General features: G+C 43.2%; 1 protein-coding gene across 4 annotated transcripts in view; it reads left to right on the forward strand.

The window, feature by feature from the left end:
• LOC116279926 (uncharacterized) overlaps positions 1-25,439 on the forward strand; it is a 223,657-nt gene that overhangs the window by 118,198 nt on the left and 80,020 nt on the right. The window contains exon 5 of one of the 4 annotated variants that reach the window (XM_072958758.1): positions 2,555-2,684. The exons of the other annotated variants lie outside the window; for them this stretch is intronic. Coding sequence (XP_072814859.1) covers positions 2,555-2,673 — 119 coding nt within the window. The 3' untranslated portion in view covers positions 2,674-2,684. Of the gene's footprint in view, positions 1-2,554; positions 2,685-25,439 lie in introns of those variants that run through there. 4 annotated transcript variants of the gene reach the window in all.

The raw sequence follows: 25,439 nt of genomic DNA on the forward strand, positions 1-25,439 counted from the left end.
GTGCAGTGGTGCAGAGCATGGACTACACTGGGAGACATAGACCCTTCAGCTTCAAGCCCCGCTCCACCATTTAGCAGATGTGAAAACTTAGCAAGTTATTAAACTCTCCCAGGCTTGGTTTCTACATCTGCACCACGAAACGATAGTAATGCCTGCCTAATAGGCCTTTTCATGAGATTGGAGGAGCTGGTAGGTGTAGAACATTTAATACAGTAATGGGGCACTCTGTAAGGTGCAGTGAATATCAGCTTTTCTTATTCACAGAATTCCAGTTCAGTATTTAAAATCTCAAAGTTGGAAAGAGTAAATGGATTCCCTGTTGATTCCTGATTGCTCCAAGTCCTCTTTCCCTTTTCCCCATTTCAGCGCCACCCCTCACCCCAGCCGTTTCACACGGCTTTAGAGCACTGACATTTTTCTATCACCACGTTCTCTTCAGGGGGGGACATAGCTCTTCTGTCCATTTGGGGATGAGTCTGAGCTTTCCCCTGCAGCCCCTGGTCAAAGCCTGTGTCCCTAGGGGATTCAAAGTGCCTCCATTTAAATATTCAGCAACTGGGAGGCTCAGTCCTATGAAGAGCTCTGAATCTTTGCTAGGCTCTGGATAACAATGGATTATCATCTTAAATCAGAGGCCTTTGTTTCTCCTTCTAGAGGGCAGAGCTGACTTCTGTTAAAATCAGAGGCCTTTGTTTCTCCTTCTAGAGGGCAGAGCTGACTTCTGTTAACAGTCTGAGCCAGTGCTACCCTATAGACGTATAAGGAGAGCTGTAAACGCCAGCCTCATGTGTCATTTTGTTTTCTAGTGGTCATGCATGTAAACAAGGTAAAAAGGAAGAGGTGAATTAATTTTAATAATATATTTTATTTAAGCCAATATCCAAAATATTATAGGTCAACATTTATTCCATATAAAAAAAATGAGAAAATTTCCATTCTTTCATTTGAACCCAAATCTTTAAAATCCAGTATAAAATCTGGTATTTTTTTAACATTTTTTTATTGACTTATAATCATTTTACAATGTTGTGTCAAATTCCAGTGTTCAGCACAATTTTTCAGTCATTCATGGACATATACACATTCATTGTCACATTTTTTTCTCTGTGATTTATCATAACATTTTGTGTATATTTCCCTGTGCTATACAGTGTAATCTTGTTTATCTATTCTACAATTTTGAAATCCCAGTCTATCCCTTCCCACCCTCCAACCCCCTGGTAACCACAAGTCTGTATTCTCTGTCTGTGAGTCTATTTCTGTCCTGTATTTATGCTTTGTTTTTGTTTGTTTGTTTTTGTTTTTGTTTTTTTAGATTCCACATATGAGCGATCTCATATGGTATTTTTCATTCTATTTCTGGCTTACTTCACTTAGAATGACATTCTCTAGGATCATCCATGTTGCTGCAAATGGCATTATGTTGTCGGTTTTTATGGCTGAGTAGTATTCCATTGTATCTGGTATGTTGTTTACACTTACAGCACATCTTCCTTTGCACTGACCGCATTTCAAGTGTTCAGTTGCTACACATGGCTATTGGCTACCATATTAGACAGAGCAGATCTGAGCCACTGGTCCCCAGAGTCCAGCATCCTTAGACATTTCCTATTACACGTCTCCATCGTAACAGTGGGAGCACATACACACAGTGCCTGGCATGTAGGAGGGTGATGCGTGCATTACTATTTCCTTCTAGCTTTCGCTTTTATTATATCATCCTCACACTGACTTATCCTTTGCCTCTTATATTTGTTCTCCTTTTTCCAGGTGCCTGGAAGGGAATTGAGAGGCCTAGATACAGTGTTTACAGTAGTGTTAGGCGGCATCCCCAAGGCCAAAATAGCTCATCTGGCTAGAACTAAAATTTGATCTCTGCTCTATAGACTTCACCTGGAAGAGTTTAACTCCTTTATCTAGAGTGTGACTTTGAATTTGCTTGATCCAGAGTCAATGGCTTACTCTTACTGATGGATGGTATTAATATCCGGAAAATGCACCGAGCATTTTATTAAAAGAACATCAGTGAGCTACGTGTGACAGTTGACATCTTATCCCAGAAGTGCTGTATCGCTCATGTCAAGAACGCATTTTCTTGTCAGTACATGTGATTGAGGTTAAATCTCATACTTATACTAATGCAGTGGTTCTTAGTTAGGAAGCATATCAGTGTTACATATCTGGGGGAGTTTCTCAAAATGTTTTTCTGCCCCAAGAGTCTAGCATAAATTAAAATCACAGAAGCAGGGAGATGTATATTTTGACTCTGACACTATCTCCCTTTCCAGTAACCCTGTTATCACCTTCCCTATCAGGAACCAACATCCAGGTGGCTTTTGAGATAGAAAGCACCTAAAGAGCCACTCTGAAACAAAAGTTTAGAAAATCAAAATAGTCAAACTTCTAGCAAAGACCATACCATCTGCTCCTTGAGTCTCTGTCCTTTCAAAACAGCCTCTCTTTTCAGTTAACACATAAAAGCTCCGACTCGACTCTCTTCTCAGTAGTCACCATGGCTTTCTCCAACATCTGTCCCTCTCCCCCTGTATTTCAGGTGGGGCATCTGAGAAGCAACCACGAAGTTCATACAGCAAATCAAAGGATCGAGCCCACATTGAATGGAAGGTTCTTGTATCTTATCAATTTACCCAATACCATTGTCTTTCTCTGTAGAGGTTACTCTTTTATACACATAAATGAGAATTAGAACATCTTGACCCTGCTCTTTTCAACAGTATAGCTCTGCAGTGACGCATGCTCCCATCCATCTCACTAGAACATCTGCCGTAAATTTGCTTTTAAAAGACATTCTCTTGCAGTTCTGTCAACGGCCCTTGCATTAAAAATGAGGAAAATATGGAAACATGCATTAAAATATTCGAAAATAAATGGCTTCTTTATTACATAAAAGCTCTCATATGTCTCAAAGGTACTGAGAATAGAATAATTTATCGTAAATGAGATTATTATTGCTGGGAAAAGGTCTATTTTAATGCCAGTTTTCTTGGAGATTAAACCAAACCCTAACAGTCCACTGGGGGTGTTCGTAAATGTATAAGTCAAACACTTGAAAGCTTTAAGTGGAAAATACACGCTGATGCAGCACTCTTGGGGAAGACAGAACATACTGTTTGTTCTTATCTTTAGGGGGTCAGCTCCAGTGTCCAAAAAAAAAAAGAAAATGAAGATAATGACTTCTCTGAAAGTAAGATGAAGATCTGCTGTGCTTTGGGGTTTGAAACCAGTGTCAGAACCTCAGACTCTCAGCCTCCAGGGTCTCCAACAGCTGGGTGGTGTCCAGTAACAGGAATACACTCTTCAAAACAAATATTGCCTTGAGAAAATTTTTTCCTGTTGTTCTTTGGGGCACATATTTCGCAAGAAGATAAATGGGAATTCAAAAAGAAAACTGGAGATCTGGAGTTAAGAAAGAGAGTGAAGTGTGCTTTCTGATATAGCCAGAAAGCGTGCTCTGGTTAATGTGCATGAAAGATGAATGACCTATTTTCAGAGACTCAGAATGTGATCAAATGTATTTCACATAAAAACTATAGTGAATATGATTTGATCTTTCTTTGTTGAATCAGAATCTTCATAGAGATTAATTATCATTGTATAGTCACTGAGCAGTTGGTGATTAGAATGTTACTTAAACCAACCTTTACAGGACATGGTTTTAATGGTCCTGGGGGAGAAAAATCAAGCTTTTACGCTAACCTAGGGTGTTTAATAACTTACGCAAAGTAAGAGAAAAGTGGTGGGCATTCATTTTGCTACCTGTGTAACTTCCATGGAGGACTGGCATGCTGGCAATTGTATCTCCTGTTCCCCATACTTTTTTAAAAAAAAATTTATTTTTAGGGGGGAGGCAATCAGATTGATTGATTGATTTTATTTACTTACTTACTGAAGGGACTGGGGATTGAACCCAGGACTTCATACATGCTGAGCACATACTCTACCACTGAGCTTTACTTACTCCCCCCACCCCCGTTCCACATACTTATGAAGGCTTTTGTCATCATCCTGAGTCGGGACAGTAGATGAAAGGAAACCCCTTAATGGTTCTTCTTTTCTTTCCATTCTAATTTCTCACCAGGGTCCTTTAACCCATGTCCTTTTGCAACTTCATTTCTAATCAGTGCCCTGCCACCCCTCTGGAAAGATCCAAGGAGCTGAGTACTAAAATTGTCATGAATATCTTTTGTTTAGAGGGGCAGAGGGGAAGTCTCGGGCAGCTAGGGTCGTGGGCGGAAGAGAGGAGCTGGCAGGGTGGAAGTTTGGCTTAAGGACAGGCCCCCCAGGACTGATGCCTTGGCAGTCTATTCAAGTCCTTGGATGGCTGCACCGGGGTTATAACAAAAGCCAACATTTATTAAGCATTTCATGTGTGCCAGAATCTGTGCATTATCTCTTTTAATCCTTACACAACCCCGGGAAGTAGGCACTATTATCATTGTTTTAAAGATGAGGGCTCAGGCTCAGCAAAGTTAGGTCACGTTCCAAGTCCACACATCAACCAAGTGACTGGTCCATGTTGTGTCCCATCTCAGAGCTCGAGCTCAAACCACTCTGGCCCCTTTTTTTTATTAGACGTAGCTTTCTTCTTTACCCTTGTCCATTTGTCTCTCTCCTTTTTAAGATAATGAAGATTGCAGAAAATGTGTTCATATTTTCTACTCTTTATAAACTCTTAAAAAGCAACATGGAAGCCTCTGGTCCAAATTCTGACCTCTGTGTAACCACCAGCTCAGTATATCATAGTGACACTGGACCACTGGGCCTCAGTTCGCCCATCTGTAAAATGAGGCAGTTGAACTAAATGGTATCTGAAGATGACTTGGCCTCTGATATTGGGTGACTCCTTACGGTCTAAGAGGAATTGTGGGGCATGACTCACCTGGACTGTCCCCACCTGGGATCTGAGGGCCAGGAAGACAGCATATATATTGGCAGTGGCTGAATTTCCAAGCCCCAAACACCAACAACCATTATCTGAACTATTGGACGACAATAAATTGTAACAGTAACATCAAACCTGCTCCAGAAATTCAAGTATATGGAAAATATGGTGGGTAGACTCAGGCCTACTCTCTTAGGGAGGGTGAGGCATCAGGAACTTCTTTGTTTTTATCACCACACCTCTTCTTCCACACCTAGACCCTGAACCACTTCCCTGCCCCAAGCTCCAACAAGCAAAATAAAGCTGACGGCAGTGTTTCTGCCCTGTTATAAAAACATGCCCAGGATTCTGGGCTATAGAGCTGATTTGCATGTTATTCACATGTATTTGCATATTGCCTTTTAAGTGGTTCCAAGTCTGGTTTGTAAAATGAAGAGTTTGCATCAAATCAAGGCAGATAGGGCAACTGTATTTCCATTTGGAGCAAAGGTGGCTGCCCGTAGGACGGGTAGTTTTAAACCCATCCATGGAAACCCTTCCCACTTAGGAAAAAGAAAACATAATTAGGTAAAGTTGCCGTAGTGAGAAGCCCGCCTTTCCTTGCCTTTAATAGAAACAGAGCACTTGGAGAGGAAAAGTGCCAAATGGTGTGTGAGTTTTAAAATCTTGTAAGTGTTTAATAATTAATGCTTGTTTTCCTTCCATTCTTCCCCACTCCCTCAAGTGTTTTCCCGACTCGAGTACCGATCTTTGATATCCTCCCAGGATTAGGATAGCTTCAGCTGTTTATATAATCAGAGACTAATTCCAGTTTAAGAAGAAATTTAGGCAAAAAAAATTCATCATGATAAGAAAACCAGAAATGTTGTTTGCCTTGGGGCAACACTCCGAGGTTCAGCCTTAGCAGCCTCAGAGGAGCATCTGGTAAAAGCTTCTTGGTGAACTCATAGATTGGGGGTGGCGGCTGTTGACTATTATCGGCCAAGCTGGAATAAATGAAAGCAAATGGTCAATGACACCCAGCCTCCTCTCTGGAGACGATCTGCTGCACTTGTGAAATAAGATAAGATAAAACCCTAATACAAATACTGATCTTGCATTTCTCCTCTTTTGTGCTTGCTTGCTCCACTCTGTTATCTCATTTTTGTAGTCTTGACCCCAGTACAGTTTGAGATTTTCTAGGTAGGTAGTTGTTGCTTCTTGTGCATGGTGGGTCTTGGACAGAGAATGGATGTAGCTCGATCCCTCCCTCTCCTCCCTGTTCTCTCCCTGCTACCCGTGCTGATGAGCCTGCCTGCCTGACTCTGAGGCAAAATGAGGCATGACTTCAATGAGCCATTATTCAAAGTGAATTGGAATGACCAGTCACCACAGAGTGAGCTGGCATCAGCCTTGTATGGCTAATCACTGCCAATCATGAAAGAGCAGACAGGGGATGTGCAGGGCAGGGAAGGTATGCAGCAACATGGCTTTGGAGCACTTCCTGGTTGAAGGGGGAGGTAGGAAGGGCTGGGCAGTGAGAGCTGCTGCAGTGGTCCTCTGGGTCAGCGGCTCTTGACCTCTGTCAGGCTGCAGAAGAGTCCCCTGGGCTGCTTGTGAAAATGCAGATTCCAGGGCCTCGGCTCCAGAAACTCTGGTTGCATCCCTATGGGGAGGGTCTCAGATCACTCTGATGCAGCGAGCCCAACATCAGAAACACTTGGAGGGGCAATAGGCTGCTTGCCAAGGAGGAAAAAGAGCAGAGAGTAAGGAAGTAAAGTTAGCAGAAAGCAGTAAAAATAAGCAACATCCCCACTTAATCTTTATGTGCGTTCTTCCTTCATATATAAGAGGAGAAGTAACAAAATGGTAGTAACAGGTGATATGCAGTGAGTTTTAAGCACAGAGCACTGTGTTTTGCCTCGTTTAAACTTCACAATAACACGATAAGGAGAGCACATCATTATCTCCATTTTACGTGTGAGGAGACCAAGGCACAGACTGAGCATACAGCTCGTCTAAAAGGCCCCACTTCTAACAAGTGTTGGAGCTGGGATTTGAACCCGAAAAGTCTGAGTTGGGGGAATTCAGTGGGAAAATGTGGAGAAAATATCCAGCTCCTGCCTGACACTCAGGGTTTGTTTCCTGCCTTCATAGTGTTGGTGAGAGATCAATCAACTGGCCTGATTGCGTTTATCACCTGCTGGCTGTACCATAATGGTGGGAGGACTGGGGACTACAGGTGGGGTGAGGAGCACTGGATCTGAAACCCTCTGAGCTGCAGTTTCCTCATCTCTGAAATGAGAGCAGCACCCCCACAGGGTGCCACCACCTATGCGATCATGCTTGTGAAGAGTCTTGTGCATTGCAAATATCTGATGCTATGAAGACGTGTGATGGCTCCAGTCATTACACAGAGCAGCCACAACTATCTTCTTCAGGTGCCACTCTCCTCTCTTCTAGTGGCTTCTGGCTGGTTGACTCTTGGATAGAGTTAAGATGTTTGCTAATGTGTTTTCAGATTGTGGCTCAGTCTTCTGTATCTAATGGGGCCTCGTTCTCCTGCGGGTGGAGAAGGTGAGCGGTTAGGTGAAAGTGTTGGGGCTGCTCCTTTGGGACAGAAGGAAGATTCATCCCGAGGAAGCCAGGAGGACTGGCAGTATGGAGGGCATCCCACAACATTCCAGAACATTCTATGCATTCTAAAAGATGGAGGAGTTCACCCCACAGGCCAGACTTGAGATCTTCAAAGAGACCACCCCCTTCTAACTGACCCTTGCTGTGATTAACACAGTCTAACCCCAGAGCTGATAGACCTTTGTGGCGTCTATACATTTTGTAATGTCTCTGAGTCAGACGTAATCAGTGTCCTGTGCCTCCTGTTGGAGGCTTTGCTGAGCTGTGTTTGCATCGAGGTGCTGTTTAAGTGGGGACCTCCTTTTGAGGAGAGTCAACTGGACCCACAGACAGGAATGTGGCAAGAGCCACAGTTTCTAGACTGAACCATAAAAGCAAACCAGAAAAAAGCTTACTTGAGTTACTGTCTTCCTTTTCTAGGAGTCTCCTCATTATGGTTCTTAGAAAAACCTCAGAGCCACCAAAGAGAAATAATAATAATTTTGCCCATAATGAGAGTTTGCAAATAAAATCTTGTGGCAAATCAGCACCATCCTCCCACACAGAAAACCTATACACTTCCTCCTGGAAGAAAGAGGATCATTTTCTACTGGGAAAAGTGGACAGTAGACCTGGGAAAAGTGCAGTTAAAAAACAAAAATTCTTTCTCACTTTCTGGCAAGAAGTAGAACTCACCTTTTTAAAACTCTGTATCTCATTAGATAAAATCTTCTGTCAGGTCTCCCTTGAAGGGAGACCAGAGTTTGGGGAGGAGTGGGCTTGAGTTCGCTTTCACGGACGCCCATTCCTCCTTTCTATTCTGTTTCCTTCGGTACAATTTGATAAACACTGAGGAACTGTTGTGGGTCGGGGAACTGTGTAGGTCCTGGGAGACAGAAATGGCAGAAATCAGTTTGCACTTCTGCTCTGCAGGACCCAGACTGGAAACGGGCATCGCTGGGCCAAGGGCGCTCTCTTTTGGGCAGGGTAAGATCTGGGAAGGCAGAAAGGTCACAAGACCAGGACGGAAGAATGGACTTAGACTCTGGTGGCAAAAGGAGCTGAAGCAGAGGACACGGAGACGACCTGGCTCTAAGCTGACTGTCTGGATTCAGCTCCACGTGTGCTGTTGTATCGCTGAGAAAATAGAATTTGAGAGTTTGTAATGTACTTTTGTTCCTGCAAGGAGGGGAGAAGAGCCCAGTTCTTGTCTTACCCAAAAGAAAGAATTCCAATGGGAGACTGAGAGCATTATGTAAGCAAAGGGTTGTATTAGTAGAGCAGAAGTTAGTAAAGTACAGCTTCGAGAATTGAAGGTGGGCCAACCCAAGAGAGGAGTGGCAGTCTCTCCCGCTTACAGCCTGGCTTAGGAGTGGTCTCATGATTGATTGACAGCTCACATCCCTAGGGCGCTTAGGCATGTTCATCCCCTTTGTTCATGCTCTTACCCGTGATGCACACAGAAAGCCTACGGAGGGGGCCCAACAGCAATGCTAGTTACATCACAATGAGCACTGAGTTATGTTCAGCTGGGTTGTTCTCTCTGCTGAGCAGCCACAGCATCTGCTTGTAACCGGCCTCTTCGCTGGCACTCATTTAGAGAAAGCAGCACTCTGAAGCCCCTTATGCTGAGCTCAGGTGTACTGTTATTTTCTGGAACGCTCCCTCCCCTCTCCTCTTCCCCTTGCCCAGTGCTCATTTCTATCTAACCGCCTAACACTTCCACACACTTTGCTTCACTTCATCAGTGAAAGAACGCTGCTACCACCCTGATTTTACAGATGAAGACACTAAAGCTCAGTCATGACTTGTTCAGGGTCTTGAGGTTTCTACGCAGCCCAGAGAGGACACTGAACCCATGTTTGCTGTCTCCTGCTCTGTTGTCCTTCCTGCTCAGTCAGGGCCTCAGTCAACACCTTTCATTCACAGAACATCTTGCCCCACTAAAAGTATTTTCAGTTATCTTCATTTGTATTTTGCTGACACCCCTCTACCTGGGATAAAGTAGCCTTCGGAACTATGGTTTTATTGTTGTTTGTTACTGAGGAATAGAAGACAAAGGCTGGTTTCCTCTACGTTAAAGATTGGGTCTGGATTGGGTATTGGCTAGCACTGTTGCAGTTCCAGCATTCTGTGATTCTGAAATCTATTATTACATTAGTTCACACTTCGCTTTTTTCTTTGTCTTCCAAAAATCACACTGATTTTGAGAAGTAGTGTTCATGCCAAATTCATTAGAATTTGAAAACAGAGCTATATTTCAGCTCCTTGGAGGCCAAAAATGAACCTTGATATTTTTGCAAATGTGAAAATTCTTTCAGTCACGCCAGATTAACTCAAAACATCTGAATGGTCTGCTTCCAGGTATCGTAAAATTTTCTCTCTTAGGCTTGGAATTTTATTTTAGGGAAATTCTATTCTCAGGGACATTGTCATAAGAGACTAAACGTTGCAGAGGACCCTGATGGGATGATATTTGCTGGGTAGGCTGAGAGCCAACTATTGTTCTTGCTCATTGTCAGTAGAGAAGGGAGAAGTATTTGCTAACTATCCCTGGAATCTCTGTCAATTAGCTTGGAATTTGAGGGATTTTCCTGATGTGTTTTGCGGTGGGGGATGGGGTGGGGGTGGGCAGGTGAAACTATTTAACCCTGCTATGGATGATAGGCTGGCTCGGAAGACCAGCTTAGTTGGGAATCCCACCTCACTTACATCAATCAGCTGTTAACCCTGTGCATCAGCCACCTTCACCAATCTCAGCTCTGCCTGACACCTTGGACCACATGGAAGCAATTTAAGATATGGTCTACAAAGAGTAGCTTGAGAATGACTTTCTCAAAATCCAGGCCTGACTCTAGACCAGTGATCTCTTAAAATCTCTGAATGGCTCTCTTTGGACTTTCTCTTTTAACGTGATACTTATACACACTGCAGACTGATGGCCGCTGCCGTGCAGTCTTCCAAATGAAATGAAATTTATATATACGCACAGAAAAGAGAAAGCAGTTATCACAACAAAATTCCATCCTTCGTGGAGTTGCAAGGTGTCAAGCAGCAGCTGGATGACCAGCTCCCATGGAGTCCGTGGGTTACCAGAAAGGCAGGAAAAAGCCCTAGTAGGCCCCTTACACCTGCTGGAACCTCTGAGAGAGGATGCATCAAAGATGCAAACAATAAGGTAGGCAGGAAAGTGAGAGATGGGTGCTGGTTGGATCATGGCAGGGAAACACATGGATGCAACAGAACCCAAGCTTGCCCTTGAGAAAGGGAGAGACAGTGGTTAGCGGACCTTTGATAGAAGAGGTATTCAACTTCAAAAAAAAAATGATACGTTATAGGGTGTGGCAGAAATATGAATCAGACATTCAGTTGTGTAGCTGCTGTCGTGGACCTTACACACTCATTGTTGAAGAGGAAGGGGGCAAAGCATGATGAACACAGGGGGATGTAAATAACAGAGCAGACAGCAGAGAAGCTGAGAAGTGATCTTTAAGGCTCAAAGAAGAGTCATAAGCCAGAGCTCTAAGTTCAGAAGTGAGAACACGAGAGGCTCAAAGGGATGGTGAGAAAGTGGGTGAAGATGGGGGAAGCTGAGCTAAGCTTTGAGGGGTGGGTAGGAGAAAGGTACAGAAAATAAACAGAAAGGAGAGTGGAGTGAGAGGGCTCCCTCTGGGGGAGCAAATGCTAGGAGGGAAGCAAGGTCTGGAATGGGCATGCACTTCCCCTCCCACAGGTTGGCTACAGATTAGAATTGTGAGTTTCTACCGTCTTGCTGAAAACTGTTTTCCAAGAACTGCAGCCCTTGCCTGGGGCTGAGATAGGCAAAGTGATGTGTTCTCTCAAGAGCCAGAGTGGAGAATCGCAGCCTCGGAGGGGTGATCAGCCCAGCCCCAGTTTACACAGCTCCAGTTCTGGGGGTGGGTAGGACACAGAGCAGTCCATAGCCTGTACGCAGGCTTCCTTCGTGAGTTCCAAGGACCAATTTATTTCTCCTTTATCTCTGGCTCTGAGTTTGCAAGAGGGAGCCAAAATTTTAATTAACGCAAAAGGTTAAGCCGTTGTTTGACCTGCTGGTTCTGCAGAGGGGGGCAGAGGGGGAGGCCAGGGAGCAGGAGGAAGGCAAGGCAATCTCTGCTAGCCTTTGTTTACAGGAAGCGCCTTCCACTCGCTGAGCCCGAGCTGCAGCCTGACAGTAGAAGACACGAAGGGTGTGATTGTCAGGCTGGCTGTAAATGGGAACACACTGAGGCTTTGTTTGGGCTTGTGGGGTTTTTGGTAAATTTTTTCGCTTTCAACCCCCCTGTAAAAATATTTGGAGACTCAATGGTGCTGATTCTGCATTGCTCACCTCAAGCCCACACTTTCTCTTTCTTGAATGTATGCATAGCAGTGTCCATCCCCCACCCCCCCTGCATTGGCACAGCAGTTTCTCAGTAGCCCTGGCTGCCCCAGTGGTCCCACTCCCCTGACTACACAGAGCAGATGGTGTCTAACAAGTCACCACTCTGCCCGCAGGCTCTGCTTCCCCGCTGAAAATGAGCTGGAGGTAGGATTGTTGGTTCCTGGAAGCTTACAGAGATTCCTCTAAGCCAGCAGGACCTGTTTATTTGATTATTTAAAAAAAAATTTTTTTTTCATTGAAAAGGGGACACTGCTGACATTCAGAGGCTCACGAATTCCTTCAAGTCAATTGAGTTTGAGCAGGGCTTGAGCTGAGAGACACACGAGGCCAGGGCACTCCACGAGGGCCCACTGTGCCTGGCGAGTTTGCCATTGTCATCAGTCAGGACCAGCTGGACCCGCCTCAGACTCAGGGTGGAATCAGAGCTTGCTGATTTCAAGTTTCTATTTTTAGGGATCAGAACTGGTAGATATTTTAAGTCTCTTATTTAGATTTAGCTAACTCTTGGCTCTGGTTGGCACCAATTTTGGTCCTTGTCACCAAGCTCACAGGACACGTTGAGGGAACTGCTGCTCTCTGTAGACAGAGACCTCCCTCCTAAGTACCCTGGGCCACTCCCTTCACCGCCCAACCCCGGAGCCCAGGCCTGTGGTTTGGCCCAACTCATTACCCAGCTCCGCAGGACACACACGTGGGTTCCAGATCACCTGCGTCTGAGCCTTTTTGAGGAAAATGTGCCTGGTTTATAGCAGCTCATTTAAAAAGTATGAAGGCTTAGGGAAATCATGATTTGAGTTTCCTCCATTGCAAACCTAGCTAGGGCTACCACTCTCTGCTAGACGTGTTCCTGCGTCAGTAGGCTCTCCTAATTTTTGTGTTGCTTCTCATCTATGATATGTAATAATGACTGGCACTTGTAAGGTAGCAGATGCTGACAATTATCCCTTAGTTTATATTTCACTTTGTGACTTTCATGCTTCCCCATGTGTAGTGTCAGTTGATTTCCCCTCTGCTGCTGAGCAAGTACTAATAGCCCCATTTTAACATGAGCTAGTGGAGGCAGGTGATGGGTAGCTAAAGTCACAGAACCAGTAAGAGAGTGGGGACGTGACCCCTGTGTTTTGATTGTGAGAACAGAGCATCTTCCACTACATCACACTCACTGAGAGGTCGGAGCCTGAAATTCTGCTAGATTCCCCTCGACCGGCCCTTGGAAATTGCAGACAGTAAAACTGGAAAGGAACATAGACCACGTGAGTCAGAGCTGAGGGTCCAGCAATACCCACTGCTCCCTCCATGTGCCTGGAGCTGACAGCAGCAGCTTAGTGCAGGGTTAAAAGTTGGCTCGGCACTCACTGGCTGTGTGACTTGGGCCACTTACTTAACCTCTCTTTGGGTCCGTTTCCTATATATAAAATGGGAAGGATAAAAATTCCCAGTTAATCTGGTTATAGACGTTAAATGAATTGATATTTGCATAGTCTTAGAGCAGTGCCTGGCATACTGTGAGTGCCAGATAAATGCTGGTTAAACAGAGAGCTTTGGGTTGGCCATCTGCTGGGGAAGAGGGTAGGAGTGGGTCACACATTCTATCAAGCACTGAACACATGCAAGCAAATCAGCCAATGATATTGTCGATAAGCAGGAGCCACTCTCAAATTGACAGTACTTTTGTAAGTAAAACTGGTGTACGTGCTTTAGGAATTAGAGAAAGTATTTGAAGTCGTTGTTGTACTGGGCAATTCAAGTTGGGTTGGATACCTGTGTATAAGGACTGAGTCAGAGCTGCTTTGTAGAATTATAAATGCTCATGGTGGAAGAGATCTTGACGGTCAACTAATTCCGATGACTTATAGATCCAACCCTCTTGTCTATAGATCAGGAAACCAAGGTCCAGAGAGGGCAATCAACTTGCCTAGAGGCACACAGTTACTATGCCCAGATCATCCAGCCTTTTGAATTATTCTTTTTCCTGTCCGCATTGAAGACCTGGTGCCCTGGTCCCTGGGAAATTGGCTGAGGGTGCTTGTTGTCCCGGTTTTGTGCTTATTCTGGACCCAGCTCTGAAAGTTTTAATGGATAATGGGGTTCCCCTGGAAGTTAGAGCTCCATTTATTCCTGAAGGACTGGTGACACCTCACAGAGGGAGAAGAGTTCTGGATCTTTCTACCCCACCCCCACTCCTGCTGCTCAAGGGTACTAAGGTGGCCCACTATACTCTTGGGGGGATCTTAGCAAACCAGGCACAAATTCTGAAAGCATCCTGGGTGGTTTTGAAGCTTATGGGTGCATCCAGAAACCTCCCAGACACCCCGAGTCTTTGGATCAATGGTTCAAGACAGGGATGAGGGGTACAACCTACTTTTTTTTTTTTTTTTGCCAGAGACATCCCCTACCAAACATACACACACTTGTTTTAAAAACTGTAAATTGTAGCAGGTTAAACAAGGTCCTACTGTATAGCAGAGGGAACTAATTCAATACCTTGTAATAGCCTATAATGAAAAAGACTATGAAAAGGAATATATATATATGTATGTATAACTGAATCACTATGCTGTACACCAGAAATTAACACAACATTGTAAACTGACTATATGTCAATAAAAAAATCATGATGGCAGAGGTGGTGACTGAGAACCTATATGGTTATGCAGATGGTGGGAGAAAGACCCGTGTTCCATAATCTAGTTGGAGCCAAAAAGCCAATGATAATGACCACTAATGTTAATCTTCATCCTGAGCTAAGTGCTCCTGTTATCCCTGCTTTACAGCGAGGAAATTGGAGCTCAGAGATGTTAAACAACTTGCCTGTGATTACACAACTAGAAAGGGGCTGAGCAGAGCAGCCAGATGCGGCCTGATGCCCCAGCCAGTACATTTGATCTCCAGGCTGTACTCCCTCTGCAGCCATGTGGCAGGAAGCCGACCACACAAAATCTACAGCGAATGTGCAGAGAAGAGGTAGATAAGAGAAGATCATTCATGTCAGTGCAGACTGAAGTGTGCAAGGCAGATGCTATTTAAAGAGAATGAAAGGGAGAGGAGAGCCCAGTTAGAATCCAAATGGAGAGAAAACAAGATGCAAAAGCCAACTGGAAAAAGCTGAACCAACAGAAGGACCCTCAGGAAGAAGGTGAGAGGAAAAGCAAAGCACAGGAAGGCCGTCCTCTGCAACCCAGACCCACTTCCTGAAATAGCTTGGGCACGAGTTTTTCTCTTCCTAAGTTATAGCTGGCTGCAGCTGACTGTTTGCATAGTGTGTGGATTAAAATATTTTATTGCTTTACGGATGCAATAAAATAAATGTGATTAAAGGCAGCAATGACACTAAGTTCTGGTGGAGGACGCTGAGATGCTGACGCCTGGGCTTTATCTGAGCAAGATTTTTTTCAATCAGTTAAGAGGAATCTGTTTTTCATTCTTGTGTTGGGGAGACAACATGAGAGTGGATGGAGGATTAGAGTTTTTAAAGAGGCAAGATTTAAAAGAGAGATGATGAAGATGTTCCATTGGGGGTGGGAAGCAGAAATGGAGAGGCAGTAACAACTCAAAATATGAAAGCAGGGCATATAGGGAATGATTGGTCTCTTAAAGGAAACAGATGTAGGATCTGAAGCATATAGGGGAATGAGATGAAAGAAATCTTGAGCATGCTAAAATGATAATATTTCTTAAAGGGATTAGGGGAGAATATATATATATATTTTCCCAGCAAAGGGAAGTTCTGGAAGAAGGAAATGCGAAGAATTTGGGGAGTCAAGGTGACATAAAGCCACTGTGGGAAGAAAAAAAGCAAGAGACTTTGGAAATTAGTGTCCACAGATGGAAGGAATGGTGAGTCCCACTAATTGGGTTGTAGGAGAAGGGCCACTTTGACTAAGAAAAGTGCAAATCAGATCTGCAAATACTGACAGTCAGGGACTGTGCTGGGTGCTCGGGGCTAGAGGAGGGAGTAGGCAGGGATGAAGTTCAAAATGAGTGAGATAAGCAGCTTCCATCTTCATTAAGGATTCTAAACCCTAGTGAGGGAGAGTGATAGCAACACCTCCCTCCGTTACACGATGCGGGGTGGTGGAAACATAAAATGCGGTCACTGAATTAGGAGTTTGCACCTTAAGTGGAGGAGTGATGGGATTCATAACATGCTGGAGGACACAGAGTCACGGAAGGTTTCACAGGGAGGTAGCATTTCAGATGGATCATGAAGGATGAGGATTGTGGGAAAGAAAGGAATTCAGGACTCCATCATGTGTCTTCTTAGCAAAAACCAATGCAGGAGAGCCCTGGGCGTTCTGGTTCGGGTGAAAGAGTCTAGAATGGCAGGGTCCAAGGCTGTTTGGAGGTTAGAAGAGAAATTAAATCACATGGCATCTTGAAGCCAGGCTGAGGATCCTGGATTTTATTTTATAGCTAGTGTTTCTCAACCAGTTTTCTGCCTCCACACCAGTTACATGCACAGTACAACAATCCCGGCTTTCGGTTGGCACCTGCCCTACTGAAGGCTCATATCAAAACTGGGGAGTGGGGGACTTTTAGGGAGGTAAATGGTAGGATCAGAGCTGAGAGATGAATTAACTGGGATGGAGATTGAAATCAGGAAAAGCAACTTGTAAGTAATTACGGTTATTCAGGTAGAGATGATGAGGGCCTGAACTCACCATGAGTGTATAGGGATAGAAATGACTGAACTTCATTCTTTTTTTTGTTTGTTTATTGAAGTATAGTTGATTTACAAGTTGGTTTACAATGTTGTGTTAGTTTTTTATTATAAAGCAAGGTGATTCAGTTATGTGTGTGTGTGTGTGTCTGTGTGTGTGTGTGTGTGTGTATTCTTTTCAGATTCTTTTCCATTATAGGTTATTGCAAGATATTGAATGTAGTTCCCTGTGCTATACAGTAGGTCCTTATTGTTTATTTTATATATAGTAGTATGTATCTATTAACTCCATATTCCTAATTTATCCTTTTGCCCCCTTTCTCCTTTAGTAACTGTAAGTTTGTTTTCTATGTCTGTGAGTCTGTTCCTGTTTTGTAAATAAGTTCACTTGTATCATTTATTTAGATTCCACATATAAGTGATATCATATGATATTTTTCTTTTTCCGGGCTTCATTCATTTTTGCCTTCACTGAACACCCACAGTGGGCCAGGCACTGAGTCTGTTATTGGGGATTCAAATATTAAATCTCAAGACGTACTGCACATTGCCTCCAGTGTAGGAGCTATGTGGGGGCCATGATGGAAGTGATGGAGGGAACCTTGGCAACACAGAGAAGAGATGTTTAATGATGTCTGGTTTCAAAAAAGCCTTCCTTAAGTAAGTAAGCTTGAGCTGAAGCTTAAAAGATAAGTAAGCACCAACCGGTGGAAAAGGGGAGGACAGAGCCAGGAGCGGGTGAGGAGGGTGGGAAAACATGAACAAACACACAGTGCATGAAATGGCATATGACACAAGGGAAAAGCAAATATTTAGACCAAAAATGGAAAATATTGCTGTATATTGAGCCAGGCAATGTATTAGTGAATTGACATGTATTACTGCATATAATCTTTGGAATGTACATAGTGTGGGCTACAGAGACCATGGCCAAAGGTTGAATGAAGACTACCATATCACAGAGTTTGGAATTTAAATGTAAGTGCCATAACTCAGATTTGTGTTTTAGAGAGATTATTCCGGCAGCAGTGTGAAGGATGAATGGCAGGGGCAGAATTTAGGAAGCAAAAAAACAAGTTAGACATTAAGGGGTAATGGTAATGGCAAAGGGGACAGATATGGGAAAGCATGAATAGGAGCAGTCAGCATGAATGGTCCTTGGTCAGACCTGATGGAAGACAAGGGAGCATAGGAGGAGTCCAGGTTTCTGAGCTGATGACTGGTTGATAGTGGTGTGATTCACAGAGCTAGAGAAGGAAGTAAGCAGGTTCGGGGTGGAGTAAGTAAGTAAGAAGTAATTATCTGGGAGTGACTTCTAGCAAACTGTTGGATATGCAATCCTAAAGCTACAACAAGAAGCCTTGGCAGAAGGTCTAGAACTGGGAGTCATCCTCCTATGTTGGTTGTTGAAGCCAAGAGGGTGAATGAGATCATTCAGCATCATGTGAAAGGAGGAGAGGGCCAAAGGAAAAAACTCAGGCAATAATCACATTTCAGGAATGGGCAGAGGAAGAGGTGACTTTGAAGGAGATCAGGAGGAGTAATACGAGAAATAGGAGGTAAACCGGTAAATAGTGATGCCTAGAAAATGAAGGGCGTTTCGATAAGCAAGAGTGGTCAGCATCACCTGAATCAGGCAAGAAGCTGGAGACAAACCAAAGAGAAGGCTGAGGCAAGACCTCCAACTTGTGGGAATTTAGATATTAGCAGCAAAGAAATAAAACTTTCATGTATTGTGACTACTGTGGACGGGCAAAAATCAGAATGAGAAAGAAAAGGAAGGTGTGACATTGTGATATAATAAGAAATATACATTTGACCTTCATCTCCATTTCTGGCACAGAGCTCCTAAAATCCTTGAAATTTCCTGAGTAATAAGAGCAATAAAGGTGTCATGACATTCATAACAAATCCCTTTTAACCATACCTGTGTTTATATGTGAAGTGACTTTTAGAAATGATCTATGGATGGGGGCTGGTTGCCAAGGGAACCAACCACATGATTGATGGTTGGAACTTTCAGTCTCGTCTCTCTGACCTCTGGGTAGAGGGGAGGGGCTAGAGGTTGAATCAGTCACTAATGGTCAGTGATATAATCCATCATGCCTACATAATGAAGCTTCGATAAAAACCCAAAAGACAGGGTTTGAGGAGCTTCCAGGTTGGTGAACCAGAATGCTTCCATGTGTCTCTGTGCCAGTCCCCAAACTCCACAAAGACAGAAGCTCCTTTGTTTGGGACCTTGCCTCATGTATTTCCTCAACTGGCTATTGATTAGTAACTTTTCATATCTTCTGTAGTAATCCAGTAATCTAGTGAGTAGACTGGTTTCCTGAGCTCTGTGAGCTGGCCTAGCACATTAATCAAACCCAAGGAGGGGTTCTGGGAACCTCTGATTCATTGCCAGTCAGTTAAGCACAGGTGAAAACCCAGATTTATAGTTGTCATCTGAAGTGTTAGGGCAATCTTATGGGACTGAACTCTTAACGTATAGAATCTGGTGCTATCTCCGGGCAGATAGTTTCAGAATTGAGTTGAATTGAGAGTCACCCAGCTGGTGTCAGAGAACTGTTTGGTAGCGTTGGGGGAAAGCCCACACATTGGAATTGGTAATCAGAATCTTAGAAGGCAAGTTTAATAGTTTGGGGGAAAAGCCACTATGGGATAGGCAGAGGAAAAACACTGTAAAAACAAGACAATACTCCAATGAATTGCTATAAAATACCAAAGGCACTATCAAAATATTCATATTCCCTTCCCAGGGAATAAGGGGGGTGGGAAGGAGGTGGAGAATAACTATCTCACTGCAGAAGAAATGACACACTAGTATGATTGATGGGAAATTCGGAAGCTGGTGCTTAAAAGAATGTTATTTAGTTAATGGAAATGAAGATGGGCTAAGACTGCAATAAAACAATTGAAGGTGTTTCTAATGAATATTTTAAAATATGGTTAATATCACCTCAGAGAAAAATTAGAGTGTAAGTAGTTTTTAAGAATAAATAATGGCGGCTAACATCACAAAGAGAGAGACAATAATAACATACCTCCTGAAGATGGTACACAAACAACACCGTCTGTAAGGTGTTCACACACACACAAAAAGGAACCCGAATCAGATGACACTTTAGATCTAATTTTTAGTTTACAGGAAATAAGGGGGCAGAGGAGCATCTTACACAAGAGCATGGAATTAATATTTGCAAAATCTAGACAGTGGGAAACTATGCAGGATAAGTAACTTGGTGGCTCCAACAAATAAACTGCAAAGACTAAAGAAAAGTGGGAGGTAGCTGTCGATTATGGGACTTGAGACACATTAACCAAATGCAATGGGTGGAACTTTCTGGATCCTGATTTCAACCAAGCAGCTATAAAAACAATTTGATAAGACATTTGAGGGAAATTTGAATACTAATTGCATATATTATGACATTTAAGGAATTTCAAATGTTTCTAGATGTTATTTTTTAAGAATCCTTATCATTTAGAAATATATACTGGCTGGGGGAGGGTATAGCTCAGTGGTAGAGCACATGCTTAGTAGGCACAAGGTCCTGGGTTCAATCCTTAGTACCTCCATTGAAAAAAAAAGCCTGATTACCAACCCTCCCCCAAAAGAAATATATACAGAAATACTTATGGATGCATGGTATAGCATCTGGAATTTGCCTCAAAATAATCTAGTAGACTTGGGACTTAGTCCTACCCACCAGTAGGCTGGCAGCCACTGCGCAAGGCAGGGCCTGGCAGCCAACGGGGTTGGGACCCAGCCCTGCCTACCAGCTTGCCCACAGTAGATGGCCCTGTCCCAACAGAAGGGCCCATGGAGCCCACATGGGGGCGCATCTAAAGCATATAGATCTGGTGGCCAGAGGGGAGTGTGCTGCTGGGCACCAAAGGACTTCTACATAAGGCCACTTTTCTAAGATCAGGACATGTAACCAACTAACCTAGTACATAGAAATAAACACAGAGAATTAAGCAAAATGAGGAGACAGAGGAATATGTTCTTAAAAGTTAAAGACTGCTGCTGGCCACTCACACAGTGAAATGTGCAAGGGGTGTGTGTGTGTGTGTGTGTGTGTGTGTGTGTGTGTGTACATGGGTGCTCTTTAACATGGGTGTTTTGGGCATTGCTTTTTCCCAGTTTATCAGCACCCAGGCTTCTGGGTGACCCATTTTTGAAAGCTAGATTTTGGCTGTCTGCATTTCATCAGGGTCTCAATCAAAAAGACAGCCACTGAAAAGGAGTCTGCTGCTGACTCCAAGAGGCAGAGATGAATTTGGAATGTGAGAATTTCTTGAAGACAGGAAGCAATTTCTCCATAAGCAAATTAGAGTCACCAGCTGGATACTCAAAAAATACTGAAAGCAACGCTGTTTCAGAAAGGACGGTCAAGAGGATAGACCACATTACCAAGAAGAAGAATGGCCCCATGATGAAAGGGCAGGTCCCCACAGGTGACACAATAGGTTTGTCACCAATAGTTCAAGAACAGAGACTTGCCAGTTGCACTCAATCCAATGCCCTGCTGTTATGAGGTCCCCAGGTATGGCTGGTGGCCAGAAGGAAGCCAGGCTGCCTGCTAAAGGAAGCCGATAGTCAGGGCATGTTTTATATCGTGTCTTCTACTTTGGGTTATAAAATGCTCCCTATGAGAATTTAAGAGTCCTAGGATTAAGTAAAGAATTAACCCACACGCCCATTTTAGAAGCCATTGTGGCTACTGAGTGTCCCATTTGCCTGAGGACCTTATAGATCCCTGGGAGAAACAGTAACGGGGTAAAGCAGACTTGGAGACGAGGAGGAAGGGCTGGGTGCTTGTATTGAGATTTGGACATAATGGGGCACATGGGGAAGAGACCTGGTAGCCTCTTGCATAACTCATTCTGGGCAGAAGAGAGGAAAGTGCTAAGGCATCAAGCCGAGTGCGAGGAGTTTAACTTACAAGCTGAAGAATTTGACCTTATGTAGAAAGTCCCAAATGTCCAAGTGAACTTTTCCAGATCCCTCATGGAAATAGTGACTTATAAAAGAGTAGATGTCCTCATGGTCCACTACAGACACAGTGAGAAATCAGGAGATTGAGTAAAACTAGCATTCGAGGAACCTAGCGAGAGTTGTGACAGTAAAGAGTCAGATCCCGACATCTCAGCTTTCCCTCGTCTCACCCCCTTCCTCCTTCTCCATCTCCTTACGGCAAACAAGGAGCTGTGCCCAGCCCCCCCCCCATGAGGGAAGGAGCTGATAGGAGCCCCAGGGAACTGGGAAGAAGGATGTGACACAGAAGTGGCTCCAGGGATAACTCCTGCATCCTAACAGCAGCTGTCGCACCTAAGTGCAGCCCCCAGGAGCGGAGAGGGATAAGCAAAGTGGCTTCCAGCAGGAGAACTTAAACCTCACCCAAACCACCGTGCTAGCCTCGAGGAAGGGAAACACGTAGGGGAGCTGGTCTCAGAATCCCTCACAGAAGAGCAAACAAGAGCTATTGATGTCGGCGGGTATCTGTTTTCCTCTAATGCCCTCTCCTAGGCTGGGTGGTCAAGGGGGTCTTGCGGTACCTTTTAGCGACGAACTCTTTGATACAGGATTTTGATGTGGATCCCAATTTACAGCAGAAGTTAGAAGGTTCACACATCCTTCTAGGTATTTTGTGTGCCCTCAAGGGAGCAGTGCTGACTCAGACCATAGCCTCTGAGTTCGAGTTGCTGGACTTCTCATGGGAAGAGTTGGCCTTTTTTTTTTTTTTTATTATTCCATAAAAAAGAAAGAAAAAAAACCAGAGTAAGAAAATTTTTAAAAATAGCTAAATAACCATTAAGGAGCATTTGGAAGTGGTGCACAATTGCAAGAGATTTTAAGAAATTATGACCCTAATGATGACAAGTTTAGCTTTTCTAAGGAGATACTGTCTGAAGAGACACAGGCAGGACTTCTGTTCCTTTCCTGTCTCCGTATGGAACTCGTCTATCCGGCACTGTACATATACCATCCTGTGATGTTTCTTCCTTGCCATACAAAGCCACCAGCCTTGTGTGAGTCCTGGAATTCCTGACTTTCCTTCACCTCCTCCACAAGCAGTCAACTGAAGCTTCGTTCTCTGACCCTTCAGAATGTGGGAGTGTTCCCCTTTGCGAGAGCTTTCTCTTTAGATTCTGTCGAGGTTAATGCAATGGGCTGGAATCACAGAAGGGGTTTTGTTTAGCTTTCTGTCAAGACTTCCTGATCCTATAGTATGTGACTGAGATGCATTGTTAAAGAGGGTTTTTTTTCCCTTTCTCTCCTTGGTTTAAAATATTAAGTGGTTTAAAAAATAGATTTATAAGCTCTTTTTATCAATGGCCTCCTTAAAGATTAAAGACAGGGGATGTATTAGGAAAAGATATGTCTCTTGCTTCCTGGACCATCTATTCTCTGACATCTACATACAGTCTATCAGAATATGATGCTAAAACTACATGGAGAGCTGAGAGCTGTGTGCAGGCCACGAAGCTATCGGTCAGCTGAAGAACAGCTGGTTGGGCAGATTTTTGCACTTCTCCTTGTCATCTTTATTGAACTCAGAGACAAGATCATTCCAAGTCATTTTTAAAACTATGGGCCAATGAGGAGAAGTGGGGTGGTTGTAGTCCTAAAGCTACCACTTACGAGCTGTGTGACCCTGTGTCCATTCACCGCAGTTTATTTGCTGGTACTGACAGTGCGTACGTACCCTGCTAATTAGCTCATGGGCCTCTCCCACAGGGTTACTGTAAGGATCCAGTATAGCAGTGTTGCCCCCAGTGTAGTAGACATACCAATTTGTCATGACTTCTGGTGGTACATGGGCAGTTTTTATTACTTTTTAAATTTAAAGCTTAGTATTTATTTGAAAACAGTTATTACATAACTGGCACATCAAACTCATGATTTCTTACATATAATTTCTCAGGAAGAGCCTCACGTGGAAAACAAGAAGCAATAGCAAGTCTATATGTATGAGTGTGTGTGTGTATGTGTGTGTGTACTATGTCAAAGTGACGAAAAAGGAAAGTAGTGCCCTTCTAAAATATGGGAGTCTGCAAAAATGAATAAATAGAACACCTGTCTGAAGACTTTAGGGAGCTTAACAAATGTGTCATTATTACTCCTCTGGAGGTCCCTGAGTTTCCGCACCAGTAAAAGTCAAGAAACGGTTGCTGATAGCTTCCATGTACCAGGCACCTTTCTGGGTTCTGAGGATATAACAGTAGATCAGGTAGACAAAATTTCTCCCTCTGCATTCAAGTGGAGAAGCATATCTAAACCCACAAAATGTTTGTGTGGATCTGACCCCATCATATACAAAGAAAGCATTTGATAATGTCTCTCAATGTCTGGTATTGTCATGAGATGCCAGAGGTACGAATGAGGAATTGATTTGAGAGTATCTGAAAAATGTCTGGCAGAACCCAGAGAAATGCTGTAGTGTGGACAAATGTAAATTGCTTTTGTTTCTGTTGGGCTTTCCTCTGGGTTAAGTTCCTGGAAAAAGTTTCCTAAAACTTTTGCACAGTGAAAGGACTTATCTTAATGGTCTGTATCTGGCACTAAGCTCTCTCTAGTGGTAATGAGACATGAGTCTAACCAGTACCATATTAGAATTATGCCTCTTAGTCTTCAAATAGTCAACCCAGCTTGAGTTAATCTAATCGTAAACTTACTTTTCTGAATCAAATGCTCTTTTGGTATCGAAATATGTAAAGTCTAATTTGTTTTGCTTCATTCCCTAATTTTAAAGTTTTGTCCAAAAGAATTGGCAAATTTCCCTGGACACGTTTTCTCTTTTTAAATCCCCGAAGTAATATTGCTTAACTGGTTTTGGTTGCATTATGTCTGCACTTGGTGGATCTTCCTATCAACTCACAAGTTGGCTATTGGACAACATTTGAAGGGTCAGCTATTCCTACTTGGGAAATTACTGCCTCAGTGACCTTACTAAAAAAATACCCCAGTGGCTTCAAAGAGTAAAAATAAGTTTCTAAAACAGTGTAACTTCCAAACAGGGAATAGATTTTGTGCTCGGAGACTGTGTCAAAAATGAATGGTAACAAATTCATAACAAAATCACGGCCCAGTAAAGATAAAACCAGAATATGATATATGAAGAGAATGTAACATGCTGGAGCCAAAATGTAGGAGGAAAGATGTGTATTAAACAGGCCTGCAACTGCGACAAGTCCATATAGCTTTTTTAAAAGTTATTGAAGTATAGTCAGTTTACAATGTTGCATCACTTTGTGGCATATAGCATAATGTTTCAATCAGACATATACATACATATATTCATTTTTGTAATAGGTTACTACAAAATATTGAATATAGTTCCCAGTGCTATACAGTAGAAACTGGTCATTTATCTGTTTTGTATATAGTAGTGTGTATCTGCAAATCTTGAACTCCCTGTTTATCCCTCCCACCACTCCCACAAAACCATAAGTTTGCCTTCTATGTCTGTGAGCCTGTTTCTGTTTTGTTGATAAATTCATTTGTGTCTCTTTTTTTAGATTCCACATATAAGTGATATCATATGGTTTTTTTCTTTCTCTTTCTGGCCTATTTCTCTTAGAATGACGATTTCCAGTTCCATTCATGTTATAGCAAATGGCATTATTTTATTCTTTTTTATGACTGAGTAGTGTTCTATTGTATATATGTATCACAACTTCTTTATCCAGTCATTTGTTGATGGATATTTAAGTTGTTTCTATGTCTTGGCTATTGTAAATAGTGCTGTATATAGCTTTAACTCTCAGACCCTCAGTAAGTGAATAACTGAAGATAATGACTCATCACGCACACTGCATCAGGCTTGCCCATAGTTCTGTGTTTAGCATTGTTACTTGTGATGATGATT

This window comes from Vicugna pacos, chromosome 3 (genome assembly GCF_048564905.1).
Source record: "Vicugna pacos chromosome 3, VicPac4, whole genome shotgun sequence".
In the NCBI taxonomy this organism is placed as follows: Eukaryota; Metazoa; Chordata; class Mammalia; order Artiodactyla; family Camelidae; genus Vicugna; species Vicugna pacos.